Source organism: Bos indicus x Bos taurus, chromosome 8 (genome assembly GCF_003369695.1).
Source record: "Bos indicus x Bos taurus breed Angus x Brahman F1 hybrid chromosome 8, Bos_hybrid_MaternalHap_v2.0, whole genome shotgun sequence".
In the NCBI taxonomy this organism is placed as follows: Eukaryota; Metazoa; Chordata; class Mammalia; order Artiodactyla; family Bovidae; genus Bos; species Bos indicus x Bos taurus.
Genome location: NC_040083.1, coordinates 102,280,558 through 102,297,380, shown reverse-complemented (window position 1 = coordinate 102,297,380; position 16,823 = coordinate 102,280,558). Strand labels below are relative to the sequence as shown.

At 36.3% G+C, this 16,823-nt stretch overlaps 2 protein-coding genes across 3 annotated transcripts in view; both read left to right on the top strand.

Annotated features, from left to right (window-relative positions):
* ZFP37 (ZFP37 zinc finger protein) overlaps window positions 1-4,879 on the top strand; it is a 16,817-nt gene extending 11,938 nt beyond the window's left edge. The window contains exon 4 of one of the 2 annotated variants that reach the window (XM_027550524.1): window positions 2,293-4,879. In XM_027550524.1, coding sequence (XP_027406325.1) covers window positions 2,293-3,803 — 1,511 coding nt within the window. In that variant the 3' untranslated portion in view covers window positions 3,804-4,879. Of the gene's footprint in view, window positions 1-1,914; window positions 2,055-2,292 lie in introns of those variants that run through there. The other variant, XM_027550525.1, reaches the window with a different exon arrangement.
* On the top strand, window positions 4,317-16,823 carry ZNF883 (zinc finger protein 883). The gene is given in 3 exon segments (XM_027550243.1): window positions 4,317-4,332; window positions 15,831-16,024; window positions 16,027-16,823. Coding segments are annotated over 3 exon segments (666 nt in total). The 3' UTR covers window positions 16,483-16,823.

Below are 16,823 nucleotides of genomic sequence, written 5' to 3'. Positions count from 1 at the left end.
TGTCATGCTACAGAAAAGTTCTTGTTATACTCTTTCTCTCAGGATGCTTGCATCACTTAAAATTTCCTAAATGAAAAAGCAGCTGGCAACTCCAGTTCTTCCTACTATATCTATACCACTACTTTATGTATACTTATAAAAATTGATCTACTCTATGGGAATGAATCTCTTAAAAATTCTCCATAAAAGCAATGATATTTCCCAGCCATATATTCAAACACCATAACTCCTTTCTATTTGAACCCAGTTTTTACTTTATCCATGTAATGTTCTTTCACTACTAAAATGACTATTTACTTTTTATCTTTTTTCTCCCTGAAATCATGGGGACTCTTATATGTGTTTCTCCCTTTGAGTCTCTTTAATTCCTATCCTGAAGCTTTTTCTGTTTTTTCCATGTCCATAGTTGATAAAGGCCACCCCCAAAATGGTGGTCCTAGATCCTAAGTTGTTTGGTTTTTACATATGTAGTGTCCATATCTAGCTAACAGAAGTCTTCAAGCTTCAACTCTAAGTTCTTAGGAAAATTGTTGGATAGCTAGGGTTGATGTTTACTGTTGTCCAATCAGTTGCTTTCAACCAGAAGTTGGATCATATACTAAAAACATATTACTGCTGCTTACATCTGTCAGTTTGAGTTTGGTCTCAGAGAACAGAAGCCTGGGTTGAGAAGATAGCTCAAAATGTATAATTGTATAGTGTATGGAGGAAAGAACGTGAGCAATTGCTTAGAGTTGGGAATTAGCTTAAAATTTATAATTGGCAATTAGAGTGACCTGACAGGAAGGTGTGCTCCATAGCAAACTATTGGAAAACAAGTGTTTGTGTACACTACAAATCCAATGTCATAAAGTTTATTTGCCAGTCTCATCACTGTGAATTTTATAATATGGTAAAGGCATCAAGTAACTCAGAGAAGGAGCTTCCCCAGTGGCTTAGTGGTAAAGAATCTGCCTGCAATGCAGGAAATGCAGATGACACAGGTTCAGTCCCTGGGTCGGGAAGAACCCCTGGAGGAGGGAATGGCAACCCAGTCCAGTACTCTTGTCTGGAGAATCCCATGGACAGAGGAGCCTGGTGGGCTACAGTCCATAGCGTTGCAAAGAGTCAGACACACTTTAACATAAGAGTCAGATGTGTTTTAGTACAGGAATGCCATTATTATATTAATCATAGGTGGGAGCAGTAGAACATCCTTTTCTACTTAATCCCTCAGACACCTATATTCAGTACTGTTTGATGAGCTTACTTATTTTCTCTTATTTTGGCTCTTTGGGGAGCAATAACAAAATTTTACTTGTGCTATCCTAAGTAAATGGAGGAATTTATTATAAGGCCTTTGTAACCTAAGGGATGGTACTTGAGCCAGGGACTAGAGCCAGTACTGGAAAGCCATTAGGAATTGGGATTGTGTAAACAATCTCTTTGAGAACACATGATCTTACATCTGTGCTTTTCTGTGGATATATGCTTTATTCTTTGTGCTGATGAACTTTCAGTTTACATGGGAAGGATATGGCTTTATAATACTTGTCTAGTATCATTTTAAAATTTATCACCCAGTGGAAACTGACTAGAGTCCAAATTTTTACAAGGTATACTCTAATTGGACATCTTGGCTTGAGCCAGATGTCCCTGACTGTGACTAAGGAGATTTGGATGAATATAGTATAGGCTGTTGGAGACAAGCACTATGCATGAATTTGAAGTTATTAATGCTGGGAAGTTTGGGCAGAGGAGAGACTTCAAAAAGTGTCAGCTAAAATTACAAGCTCTTTTAGCTTCATCTCTTTTTTATTTGCTGCTTTTTGTGTTTATTTCATCTTTTATCCCAGGTTGCAAGGTCGTATTTATAAACAGTCAAAGTTTTTTCTAATCACCATTGTCAGTTTTCTTTTTCTGTCTTTACTACAGCACTTTCCCTCTCAAGTCCAAAATGACAGGAATATTTGCACTCGATATTTCATTCACTTTGGGAAACTTTGTTGTTGTTGTTCAGTTGCTAAGTCATGTCTGACTCTTTGTGACCCCGTGGATTGCAGCATGCCAGACTTCTCTGTCCTTCACGATCTCTTGGAGTTTGCTCAAACTCATGTCCGTTGATTCGGTGATGCTATCCAGCCATCTCATTCTCTGTCATCCCCTTCTCCTCCTGCCCTCAATCTTTCTCAGGATCAGGGTATAGGCTCAAGTAAAGATTCAACCCCACAACAGGGCATTTCTCTATAAGTTATATTCAAAAATATGAGAGTGCAAAGATTCACAAGAGTGTCTCATTGAATTTCACTTTAGAAGAAGTCCATCAAGATGATGACCAGCTAAAGAACCACCAGAAATCTCAAAACAAAATCCTTAGGGGAGTTGCATTCAAGAAAACAACTCTGACTAAGAAAAAGAGCCACGAACGTAGTTCATTGCAGAAAAAAAATGTGAGTACAAAATATATTCCTTCAAAAAAAAAGCTTCTTAAATTTGATTCACATGGAAAGAATTTAGACTTACCTGCTGACCTCAGAAACTGTGCAGAAAAGAAATCTGATGTAGCTAAAGAGCATAGGAAATCATTCAATCATAGCTTATCTGATACAAAGAAAGACAAAAATCAAATTGGAAAAAAATGTGAGAAATCATCTACCTATAGCTCATCTAATGGGCCTGACAAAACTCAAACTGACAAGAAATATACTGAACAGGACAAAATTCAAACTGGAGAAGAACATGAGAAATCATCCAGCCATTGCTCATCTCTTACTAAGCATGAAAAAACCCAGAATAAAGTGAAACCCTATGAATGTAATGAATGTGGGAAGGTTCTCAGCCATAAACAAGGACTTGTTGACCATCAGAGAATCCATACAGGGGAAAAACCATATGAATGTAATGAATGTGGGATAGCCTTTAGCCAAAAATCACACCTTGTTGTACACCAGAGAACTCATACTGGAGAAAAACCATATGAGTGTGTTCAGTGTGGCAAAGCCCATGGTCATAAACATGCTCTCACTGACCATCTGAGAGTTCATACTGGGGAAAAGCCCTATGAATGTACTGACTGTGGGAAAACCTTCAGACATAGCTCAAACCTTATGCAACATGTGAGATCTCATACAGGTGAGAAGCCCTATGAATGTAAGGAATGTGGAAAGTCTTTTAGGTATAACTCATCTCTTACTGAACATGTGAGAACACATACAGGTGAAATACCATATGAATGTAACGAATGTGGAAAAGCCTTTAAGTATAGTTCATCCCTTACTAAACATATGAGAATTCATACAGGTGAGAAACCCTTTGAATGTAATGAATGTGGGAAAGCTTTCAGCAAGAAGTCACACCTCATTATACATCAAAGAACTCATACTAAAGAGAAACCCTATAAATGTAATGAATGTGGAAAAGCCTTTGGACATAGCTCATCTCTTACTTACCATATGAGAACTCATACAGGTGAAAGTCCGTTTGAATGCAATCAGTGTGGGAAGGCCTTCAAACAAATTGAAGGTCTTACTCAACATCAGAGAGTTCATACTGGGGAGAAACCCTATGAATGTAATGAATGTGGGAAAGCTTTTAGCCAAAAGTCACACCTCATTGTACATCAGAGAACTCATACAGGAGAGAAACCCTATGAATGTAATGAATGTGGAAAAGCCTTCAATGCAAAGTCACAACTTGTAATACATCAGAGATCCCACACTGGAGAGAAACCTTATGAATGTAATGAATGTGGAAAAGCCTTCAAACAAAATGCATCCCTTACCAAACATATGAAAACTCATTCAGAAGGGAAATCTCATGAGTGAAATTAGAGTGGGAAATCTGAACAAAAGGTTTTATTTAAACTTATAAGTATTCTGAACTTAAAGGATATTAGAAAGCCTTTAATAAGAAGTCACACCTTGTTATGGATGAGAGAATTTGAAAATGAATCTTCACATAGAAGAAATGGATGGAGAGTTTAAATTTGATACTAAACCTTTTGTATAAAATATTGTTATAAATGATCTATATATTCAGACTGAAATATAAAGCTTTTAAAATTGTTAATAAATAACCAGTACACTAGAGAACCAGATTACATATTCTGACAATTCCTGAGTGGCTTGAGTGTTGTGTCTTTAAGCACCATGTATGAGAATTAAGTTTGCATATCTGTTTAGTGCCATGTATAAACGTCTGTGACTGTTGGTATAAGCTTCATCTTTGATGCTATCACACAGGTCTTTGTATTATCAGAAAACTTTATAAGAGGATTATTATTTATATAAAAATGTTAATGCAAAATTAAGAGAAAATGAAAGAAATCAGTTGAGGACATGCAGGTGCCAAAAGGTAATACTATCAAAGATAACATTGTTGTGTGAAATAAGCAGGTTGCTCAACTATGTATATAGTTTGTTCCCATCTATGTACAAAAGGGTGTGTGTGTGTTTGCATGTCTGTCTCTGTGTATGTATATATTAATATGTTTGTATACATGTATTTGTGTGTATGTATGTATGTGTGTATGTGTATATACATGTTTTTTTATGTAAATAGATTGGTTTGAAAAAATACAGAAGAAACTTAGGGGTTGCCTTTGGGCACAGGCCTACAGGAATGAGGTCTGGGATAGGAGAGAGACCTCCTCTTTATTGTATACTGCTTAAATTTTAAAATCATGTACATATATTATTTTCACAATTAAAATCCTTTTAATATGTATAAATCAACACTAATGAAAATTTTCACTGAACCCACTCTGTGATGTGATTTGACTAAGTAAAAGTTTCTAGGCTTATTCATAAATGAGCATATGGTATTAAATTTGATATTGAATTCACAAAGGCTTTTCTTATCAAACATATTCTTTCATTAAAATAATAAATTACAACTATTACTTGGAGCTGTTTCTTTTATTTACTATAATTTTAAAGACTGAAGATGAACTGTGATTGTAGCTGAATAAAAGGGGTTTTCTGAACAATCACTCCACTTTATCTCATATTCAAAGTGCTTTTATACAAATACCTCAATCTGGGATTTCAAATGTACTGCAACAAATGGCTCTACTTCCTGTTCTTGCCCAATAGCAGACCTTGTGAATAGATCAGTGCACTCTTTCTGAGTGAATCTAGACTTGGCCTCAGAGTATTCTCAAGCATGCATTCTAGAAGGTACTGTTAATGCATTTGGGTTTGCACAGGAAACCTGTTTTGCTATTTTCCTCATGAGTTATAGATTTAAAAATACAGCCGAACTGTTCTAAAATGTAAGTTGTTACACTAAAAACAGTAACATAAGGACAAAAAATGGTTTTGTAATATAAGATAAGAATAATGTTTGATATATATGTCATCTTTTACATTTTTCATAGCACATTCACTACATTACCTGATTTGTTCCTCAGAATAAACATGAGTTGGTAAGAAAGACTCTAGTCATGGTCAATACTTCTCAATAAATATTTCAAATAAATAAGTACTGTTCTAGCATAATTATAGATCCTTAATAATATGTGGTTAAATGCTATCTTTGCAAATATTTCCGGTCCCAGCAGCTGCCTACTGACCTCATTTTTTTGAGAATTGAAAGGTATAAATATTTAAAATAGAACTTGTGTTTGTGTGTGTACATGTACACATGCATGTATTGAAAGATCAACTCATGAATATTATGCACTCATTACCAAGTAACTTACGTACTCTCAGGTGAAGACAATGAAATCTGAAAGTCATTTCCATCAGTAATTTATTACCAAATGAAAATCTGGCACTATACACAGAATGAATTCATCACTGTCTAGAGCTGTAATAAATCTCACTTTTTAGAAGAATAAAGCAGTTGCATGTATGACCAGATTAACTTTCTTACATCTCTTGGAGAACCCACAATAGTGCCACACCTGGGATGGCCAAGAGTATAGTGTGCCTGAACATTAAAAATGAATGCTGAAATTCGTCCTGTGCAGTAAAAAATGAATTAAAATTTAGCATCAATGAATGAGGAAATAATATTTGAAAACAACTAGAGGCAAACAGTGAAAGAAAATAGACATACAGATGTGAGTCCAAATCAATGATACGGTTGGTTGGGCGTGCATCACAATGGCCTGGAAGGCTTGTTACTAGAAAGACTTTAGAAACAGGCCCCACCCACAAAATTTCTGACTCAGTAAGTTTGTGATCTGGCCTGAGAATTTGCATTTTAAATAAGTTTACAGAAGATGATGTTGGTCGGGGACCACACTTTGAGAATCACTAATCTGAATAATTGTTTAAGTAAAATTTTAAAATATTTTTAAATGTTCCTGAAATATTTCTTCAATATAAAGAAGAGGAAGGGCATATATCTGTGGAGTTAGTTATTATATTAACAGTTTTAAAACATTTATTTCTTCATGAACTTTTGATCACGTGTATATTATTTGCTGGGCACTATTATAAATCTTAGGGACATAGCAGTCAACAAAAAAAGAAGGAAAGAAATCTTGTCCTCAGCTTAATTCTAGAGTGGGAGACAGGCAGTAAATCTAAATATAGTTGCCCCACAGGGGATTGGTTCCAGGACCAGCCAGTTACCAAAATCTGAGAATGCTTAAGTCCTATAGTTGGCCCTATATCCAAGGGCCATATCCAAGAACTCAACCAACCATGGATTGTGTAGTACTGTATATATTTATTGAAAAATATGCATGTATAATTGGACCCATACAGTTCAAACTGTAAGCAAAATATAGAATATGACAGAGGGTGACGAGTGGTATGGCAAAGGACAAAACAGAGAAGGGGAATGCAATTGTAAGAGAATGCAGTTTTAAATTTGATGGTAGTGGTGATGGAGTAAGCTCAATCTCACTTAGTGGTGACACAGTCTTGAAGAGTGCAGAAGCAAGTCATATATATATGATGAAAGAGCTTTCCAGACATACATGTTTTAGAATCTGAAGGTGTGGAAAGAGAAAGATGCTGAACATACAGAAGAGGAAAAAGTAAGAAAATTTTCCATTAAATCAAAAATTTTAAATAATCAGGTTTGCAAGAGAGGTAGAAAGCAAGATCTCTCTCTCTCTCTCTCTCTCTGTCTTTCTAATGGGAGAGCACACAAACAAGCAGTTTATTTATTTAAGTCAGAAGCAAGACAGAAATACATACTCCGAGAAAAAGGGTATGGGCATCCTCTCTGATGAGGAGGAGCATAGTAAAGAGGTAATTTTCATTTTTATTTTTAAAGGATTTCATTTTCCCAGTTAGACATTTGAAAAAAAAATCTTTTTTTTTTTGGCTGAGACAAATGGTTTGCAAAAAAAAAAAAAAGATCTCTCATACACTGCTTTTCGTAGTCAAGTTAGTACAACCTATTTAAATGTAAATCTGACAGTGTACACTGCACTCATACTTCCAGGAATCTCTTCTATGATACACAGTTAAGGTGTAATATAGTGATCACAGAATACAGAGAAGTTGGATAAAGCAGTCAATTGCCAATTAATTGATTAAAGTATGACACGCTCATTAGATAGAATTTGATGTGGCAGAGGAAGATAACTTGAGAGAAAACACACAGTTGGCTTTTTTTTTTTTTTTTTTTTTTAACATGAAAAACCACAAGACTGAGTTTATAGCAACCTCAGCTACTGGAAAATGAGGAGAGAATCCCAGAAAAGAGGCACGAAGAGGGAGGACCTCAGATTATGTGAATAAACTGCCCTAGTCTCCGGCTGACCATGAACCATGCATGGTGGCACAACTATCTTTTTGTCTTTTGAACTGAGCTTTCTTTTGCGCTGCTACTGCAGAGAAAGAGTTTAAAGTTTGAGTTCAACAATGTTAATTACTTGATAAAAGCATTAACACTCCTCCAAGAAATATACAAAATCCTGAATTGTCATGATTTATCACTCACAATATCTAGGATACAAGAAAATTCAGATTAGGAAAATGTGACCCCATTTCAAGAAAACAACCAACCCAGAAATTGGAATAGCAAATGAGGATATTATTATAGATATTATAACTATGCTTAATGAAATAAAATATGCTCCAAATGAATAAAGATTTTTTAACTCAAGGAAGAAATGGAAATGAAAGAAAAACCAAAATAAAATTCTAGAACTTAAAACACAATGTCTGAAATTTAAAATTCACAAGATAAATGTACCAAATGTAAATTACAGGGAAAAGAGTCACTGCCTTGAAATAGATCCGTAGAAATGATCAAACAAGTGAGAGAAAAATGATGACAAGACATTAACCTGCGACCTGTGGGACCAAAAAAAAAAAGTCTTACATCTATGTAGATGAACTCCCAAAAGGAGAGTGAGGAGAGAATGGGACATACTAAATATTTGAAGATATAATGGTTATTTCCCCAAGCTTGGTAAATGATATACTGATTTGAGAATCTTGGCAAACTCCTAATAGGATAAAAATGAAGAAAACCATGATTAGAAACATCCTAAACACACTTGAAGATAGAAATAAAATCTTGAAAGCCAGAGAAGAAAATGACACATTTTATGTGATAAAAACAGTTTTAATGATTGGTGACTTATCATCAAAAACTGTGGAGGCCAGAAGACAACAGTGGATCAGTATCCTTAAAATGCTGCAGAAAAACAAACAAAAACCTTCAACCTCAACCTCGAATTCAATAGCCAGCAAATATATCCTTTAGAAAATGGAGGTGAAATAATGACATTTTAGATAAATGAATTAAGAGAATTTATCCCCAAATACCATAAATTTCTTTAGACTGAAGGGAAATAATACCAGATGGAAACTTGGTTCTTCAAGGAAGCATTAAAGAACATCAGAAATGGCAAATATAGAAGACTATTCTAACCTGTTGCTGCTGCTGCTGGTGCTGCTGCTAAGTCGCTTCAGTCGTGTCCGACTCTGTGCGACCCTATAGACGGCAGTCCACCAGGCTCCGCTGTCCCTGGGATTCTCCAGGCAAGAACACTGGAGTAGGTTGCCATTTCTTTCTCCAATGCATGAAAGTGAAAAGTGAAAGTGAAGTCACTCAGTCCTGTCCGACTTGTAGTGACCCCATGGACTGCAGCCCACCAAGCTCCTCCATCCATGGGATTTTCTTTAAAATACGTAGGGTTATTTAAAACAAAGTTTATAATAAATAAAATTATTATTATTATTTTTAAGGGCTTCCCTGGTGGCTCCCTGGTAAAGAGTCTGCCTGCTAATGCAGGAGACACAAGTTTGACCCCTGATCTGGGAAGATCCCACATGCTGCACAGCATCTAAGCCCATGCGCCACAACTACTGAATCCACCTGCCACTGTTAATAAGATATCCCTTATTAATTTGAAAAAATCCTTTTTATCCCTAGTCTAAGAGGTTTCTTTTTGCTTTCTTATCGTGAAAGCATATTGAATTTTATCAAATGCTTTTTTCTACATCTATGGCATATGGTTTTTCCTTTTATGCTTTTAGTAGTTTTATTTCCTGACTTTTAAACATTAATCCAACTTACATTCCTGACATAAACTCTGCTTTTTCATATGTTATTTTTATATGTTGTTGTGTAGCTCATTCCTGTTGAGTAATCTGGTTTGAATATTGTAAACTCTTTGGCCTTCCTATTATCTGATCTCTTTCTCCTCAAGTCAGTGAACCCCTGGGCTCTCTTTGAAATATTCTTCCCTGAGAATTTATCCTGAAGTCTTCCTCCAGGATGCAGACTGGGGCAATCGTAGAGCTCACTGGATCTATTTTTCAAGTATCATGGTTCTGTACTGTTATTCAGTGTCTTAAAACCACTGTTTTATATGTTTTTGTCCAGTTTCTAAGTTCTTTAAGCTAAGAGGGTGAATCCAGTTTCTTTTATTCCATCATGGATAGTTGTGTAATTCTTAACCTCCAACCCCACTCCCCTAACAGGATTTTTAAGAATGGAGTGATCACATTTATTTTCAACTTCATCTGAAACTTAAAATACAAAAAATTGCCCAAAATTTTCTGTAAAGAACACTCACAGAGAATTTATCTACATGATAAACTTATGTAAAAAACAACAGTAATTAGTGTAGTATCATATTGGGATAGGAGTAGCTTAGTAGTAAAAAAAAAAAAAGGCTGAGATATATATACATATATATATATATATATATATATATATATATATCTCAGCTTGGACAATGCAGATTTGGACTGCACAGGTCCACTTATATGCAGATCTTTTTTCTATAGTAAATGCTACTTGATATATGGTTGTTAAATCTGTGGATGCAAAAACTAATACAACTTGGCAAGTGTGAAATTATCCTAAAGGGAGTTAATTGTGTGATGCAAATTTGTGAAGGTCTTAGATATTGTTATCTTATTAGTTCTAGCCCCACAATAAACTCCACCTGCTTACTGAGATAAACAGATCTAGCTAATATTTGATGCTGATCTCTTCTCCTCCAGGTTATGTATGAATAGGAACAGACTACCATTTTTTGCATCTCTCTAACATCTGTTTTTTTCTGTGTTCTGTTACCATCACTTTGTTTTTGATTGATCCATATTTCTCTACATGTACTGCTGCCATCAATAGGGTTGTAATCATGTCCATTTATGCATGATTACTTATGATACCTATACACTTTCTGTTATCTCTTGTGTATAGTTTATGTTTCTATATTTATAGTAGATAGATTTATTACTTTCAGTGTTTTTAATAGGAAAACTTCTGCATTGCTTCTGTATACTCTCACCAGATACATAGTAGGTACCAAATAAGTATTTTTGGTCACTCTTGAATTTAGAACTTTAGAACCCTGAACTCTTTTTGAACAACTTCCTAGCCCTAGCCCTTTACTTTGTCATTTTGAGTCGTTCACTTTACTCTTTCTTTCATAAGTAGTTGCATGCATGAGCCCTTTGTAAGCAGGTATTTGTTTGGTGTTCTAGGAACCAGTGGCATTGAAAGGTGTGCCAGTGGAACTTTATCTTGTGGTAATGAAAAGAATCAGGCCATTGTCAGATACTATATAAGGAAGTGATAACAGTTTTAGGAGTTTTGTCTCATTGGTTAAGTATAGCTTTGTAGTTACTATAGATTACCATGACTTTTGGAGAAGGAAATAGCAAACCATTCTAATATTCTTGCCTGGAAAATCCCATGGAGAGGAGCCTGGCAAGCTACAGTCCATGGGATTGCAAAGTGATGACAGAAGCAACTTAACACACACACACACACCACGGCTTTTCCCTCAAATGTCAGTGTATGGGATTATGGTATTTACAGGTACTTATCTGAGCTGGTCTTTGAGTTTAGGGACCAGAGATCTTAAATTTTATTTGTGCATGGAGACAAGGTATTTCCTTTATTAATAAACAGTCAATTTCTTCTTTCTTCAAAATACTGTACACAGATAACTTAATTATGTTGCCTTAACGGCAACAACATTCCTATATTTCAGAGTTCCTGAAGACAACTTAAGACACAATTTTGAGATCCATCATAAACACCCAAGCCCATATCCTTCACCAAGATTATTAGCATCAGCTTTTTAAATCAAATATTATCTTCTAAGTAGGAAAGTGAAAGTAAAAGTTGCTTAGTCACATCTGACTCTTTGCGACCCCATGGACTTAGTCCATGGAATTCTCCAGGCCAGAATACTGGAGTGTGTAGCCTTTCCCTTCTCCGATGGATCTTCCTGACCCAGGAGTTGAACTGGGGTCTCCTGCATCACAGGCGGATTCTTTACCAACTGAGCTATGAGGGAAGCTAAGTAGAAAGAACCGTATTAATAGATAACAGAGGGAAAAAATGGAGAAATGTAACAAAATACTTAGCCAAGAAAGAATCAGGTAACTAAGTTACAATCAAGTAGCTAGAAATCTTTGTAAATAATAGTTCATCTGTCCATTGCAATGGTGGTACGAGGTTCTAATTTTAGTGTTGGTAGGAGGTGGTAGACTTGGAAATGCTGGTTCGTGTCCACTGTGCAGAGCCTCCTCTTGCGTGCGTGCTAAGTATCCTCAGTCACATCTGACTCTGCAACCCCACGGACTGGAGAAGGAAATGACAGCCCACCCCAGTAGTCTTGCCTGGAGAATCCCATGGACGGAGCCTTCTCTTATCTGTGTATAAAACAGTTTGCCTAGTAGGAGCAGCATTCAACTTCATTTCTCACATATCTTAGTGATCTCAGAGGAAGGGATAGTCCTCTTTCATTAATGAGTCTCTCTGTTTGTTCCCTAGACTCAGTTTTTTTCTATTTGTTTTAGGACCTTGATTTAATGATTATTTCATAATTTAGTCTCTCCTTGTTCTAATTTTAGACATTCAAAATTTTTTTCTTTTATAAGAACATCGTATGTAACAATACTTTTTTATTTACCTTTTAATCTTATTCTCTCCTTTCATTATCAAACTTTTCATACTCCTGCCTAACAGCCTCAATTCTATTCTGCTTTAATCTTCAAATTTAGACTCTGATTATCTGTTTTTAGCTCAGTTGGTAAAGAATCTGCCTGCAATGCAGGAGACTCCAGTTCGATTCCTGAGTTGGGAAGATTCCCTGGAGAAGGGATAGGCTGCCCACTTCAGTATTCTGGCCTGGAGAATTTCATGGACTGTATAGTCCATGGGGTTGCAAAGAGTCGGACATGACTGAGCGACTTGCACTTTGTCTGTTTTTCTACTGAAATTATTTTTAAGGGACCCCTGAACCCTGAATTCTTTCTTGATGGAAACCTGTTCTTCGTCCTTTCCATGCTCAGGCTTTCTGCTGCATTTGATATTTTGTCTTTGCTTGTGTGACATCACTAGATTACTTTCTGTTTTAATCTCTTTCCAGGTGCTTTTTTTGTTAGTTTCACTTCCTCCCTAGCAGAAATGCATGTCCTTTTAAGGTTTATATTTTAGTTGTTTATTTCTTATCCCAAAGAATTCATGCATTCTGATATCCTCAAAAATAGTCCTCCCATGTCATTAATTCCCTGATACATCTTTTTCCACTCACGTATCTCATTTGAATTCCCCATAGCTTCCCTGCTTAGAGTATATCTCTGTTTGAATGTCCCACTTCACTTTAATTCTTTATGGTCAAGTTTTACCACTTTATGGTAAAACGTGAAATCACCAACTTCCTCTCAGTAGCCTTTTTCCTTCTTCAGTATTTCTATCATTTGTACCACTATTACCTGGCACTATTAGCTCCTTTATTAGTACCACCACCATTAATTCCAGCTTTCTTGGATAGAAATCAAATATACTTATGAACCTCATTTTCAAGAAATTCTTCTTAATCAATGTCAGTACATTTTTGTTTCTTTTTCTTTTTGTGTTTTATAACACATACTAAATTCTTATGTATTACCCTGATCCAGGCCCATGTCATTTATATAATACTTTCTTTGCTGAATTTGATAGCCTTATTCTGTTATCCATTTTAGATGAAATTAACAAGCACTTCATCCAAAACATAACACATTTTATCATATTGCTACTATGACAGGGTACTTCATTTTTCTATGTTCTACTACATTGTATTTCTGTTTGTCAGAAGTTGTTATATGATCCTGTTTTATTTTTCCTTTCTTATTTTTACCTCTGCTTTCTGAAGACATATACTTGAATTAGTATCATTGACTCTTTGTCATGTCATGTACTTTTTACATCTTTATCTTTAAAAAAATATTATTTTTGGCTGCATCAGGTCTTACTTGTGGCATGCAAGATCTTCATTTGTGGCATTTAGGATCAAAGGTGCATGGGCTCTTTGTTGTGTGTGGGCTTCTCTCTAGTGGTGCATGGGCTCCAGAGCATGGAAGCTCTGTAGTTTGCAGCAGGCAGGCTCTCTAGTTGAGGCTCACTGGCTCAGTAGTTGTGGCACATGGGCTTAGTTGCCTTGCAGAATGTGGGATCTTAGTTCCCTGACCAGGGATTGAACCTGTGTCCCTGGCACTGGAAGGTGAGTTTTTAACTACTGGACCACCAGGGAAGTCCTTATATCTTTATCTTTGATTATACTATGACTTTTGTCTCAGTGCTGTCATTTCTTTTACCACACTTATCTATATTAATCTCTCCTTTAAACTACCATATTAATCTGAACATATACTGTATTAAATCACTGCAGATGGTGACTGCAGCCATGAAATTAAAAGACGCTTACTCCTTGGAAGGAAAGTTATGACCAACCTAGATAGCATATTGAAAAGCAGAGACATTACTTTGCCAACAAAGGTCCATCTAGTCAAGGCTATGGTTTTTCCTGTGGTCATGTATGGATGTGAGAGTTGGACTGTGAAGAAGGCTGAGTGCCGAAGAATTGATGCTTTTGAACTGTGATGTTGGAGAAGACTCTTGAGAGTGCCTTGGACTGCAAGGAGATCCAACCAGTCCATTCTGAAGGAGATCAGCCCTGGGATTTCTTTGGAAGGAATGATGCTAAAGCTGAAACCCCAGTACTTTGGCCACCTCATGCGAAGAGTTGACTCATTGGAAAAGACTCTGATGCTGGGAAGGATTGGGGCCAGGAGGAGAAGGGGACGACAGAGGATGAGATGGCTGGATGGCATCACTGACTCGATGGACGTGAGTCTGAGTGAACTCCGGGAGTTGGTGATGGACAGGGAGGCCTGGTGTTCTGCGATTCATGGGGTCGCAAAGAGTCAGACACGACTGAGCGACTGAACTAACTAACTAATACTGTATTATTTTTGTTTTAACAGCACTGGTTTACTTTTAATATATATTTTTCTGCAACTGATGAGTGAGCTTTGTTTTCCGCTTTACATTCCAGAGGGAAGAAATAATGTCTTCTACTTAATCCTGCATATTATCTCTAAAGTCAGAGCCTTAATTCCAAAGCACAAAGCTTCAGGAAAACAAATAGTATCACAGCATGATGTTAGAAAATTCTTCAAATGATGGTTCTACACATTAGAAGAATTGGAATTCAATAACCAGTTGGATAAACACAAGTAAAATTAAATTATAAGGAAAAGCTATTCAAGAGGAAGATCATGAGTATAATGGTTTGAGGGAAATATTAAATCTCAGCTCAAATCTTTTTAAACAACTCAGCATTTCTAGAAGATAAAGATGTCACAATTATGACACAAATGCTTAGAGCTTAAAACACAATTCTGCTTCTATTGGTATTTTTTAAAGGTAACTTATAAATGAAAAATAATTTTAGCTATAAGAAAAGATGCATTTGTACCTCAAACCTTACTTATTCTGGAAACAACTTAAATGTAAAGCCATAGCTTAGTACTAATGGAATCTGAGAAAATTTGTATGAGAGAAACATACATGTAATTTATGTGGTAAATCTTAAAAATTATGAGAGACATACTGGAGAAAAACCCTATCCTTGTACCAAGTGTGGGAAAGCTTTCAGCCATATTTCTACCCTTACTCAACATCAAAGAATTCACACTGTAAAGAAACCATATGCATGTGTCAAATGTGGAAAAGCCTTCAGCCAGGGCACACATCTTATTGAACATCAAGGAACTCATTCTGGGGAGAAATTCTACCAGTTTAAGGAGTGTAGGAAAGTTTTTTGCCACAGCTCATCACTAATCTGACATCAGAGAATTCACCCAGGAGAAAAACTGTACAAATGTAATGAATGTGGAAAAACCTTCAGCCACAACCCAGCCTTCATTCAACATCAGAAAATTCATGCTGGAGAGAAACCTTACGAATGTAATGAACGTGGAAAAGCTTTTAGTCCGAGTACTAATCTTATTCAACATCAAAAAGTCCATACTAGGGAGAAACCTTATGAGTGTAATGAATGTGAAAAAGCCTTTAGTCATAGATCATCCCTTAAAAATCACAAGAGAATACATATTGGAAGAAAACCCTATCCTTGTAATAAGGTGGGAAAACTTTCAGCCATATTTCTGCCCTTACTCAACATCGAAGAATTCACACTGAAAAGAAACCATATGCATGTGTCAAATGTGGAGAAACCTTCAGCTGGAGTACACATCTTATTGAACATCAAGAAATTCACTCTGTGGATAAATCCTACCAGTGTAAGGAATGTAGGAAGGTTTTTTTTTTTTTTTTAACCACAGCTCATCACTAATCTGGCATCAGAGAATTCACACAGGAGAAAAACCCTATGAGTGTAATGAATGTGGAAAGGCCTTTAATCGGAGTGCACATCTTACTGAACACCAGAGAACTCACACTGGAAAGAAACCTTATGTTTGTAAGGAATGTGGAAGAACTTTCAGCCGAAGTACGTACCTTACTGAACATCTAAAACTACATTCTGGTGAGAAATCCTATCAGTGTAATGGATGTCAAAAACTATTTTGCTATAGAACATCACTAATTCGACATCAGAGAACTCATATAGAAGAGAAGCCCTACCAGTGTAATGAATGGAGGAAATCCTTCAGCTTAAGCTCAGCCCTTACTAAACATAAGCAAACATATACAACGGAGAAACTTTATAAAAGTAATGAATATGGAAAAGCCTACAGCCATAGGTCATTCCTTACCCTTGAGCCCTCACAGTAGTAAAACTCTCTAAGAATTGTTATGCAGGAAAAACCTTAGGCAAAATGCTCATATACTCAGTATTATAATGTTTTTCCTGAGAAGAAACACTGGAGAAACACATCAAATTTATTTTTGACTGCGCTGGGTCTTTATTGCTGCACACTGGCTTTCCCTAGTTGTGGCAAGTGACGGCTGCTCTTTAGCTGCAGTGTATGGACTTCTCAATGCAGTGGCTTCTCCTGTTGCAGAGCGTGGGCTTTAGGGTGGACGGGCTTCAGTAATTGCAGCAAATGGGCTCAGTCATTGGGGTACATGGGCTCTAGAGTGCATACACAGTCTTAGTTGCCCCAAGGCACATG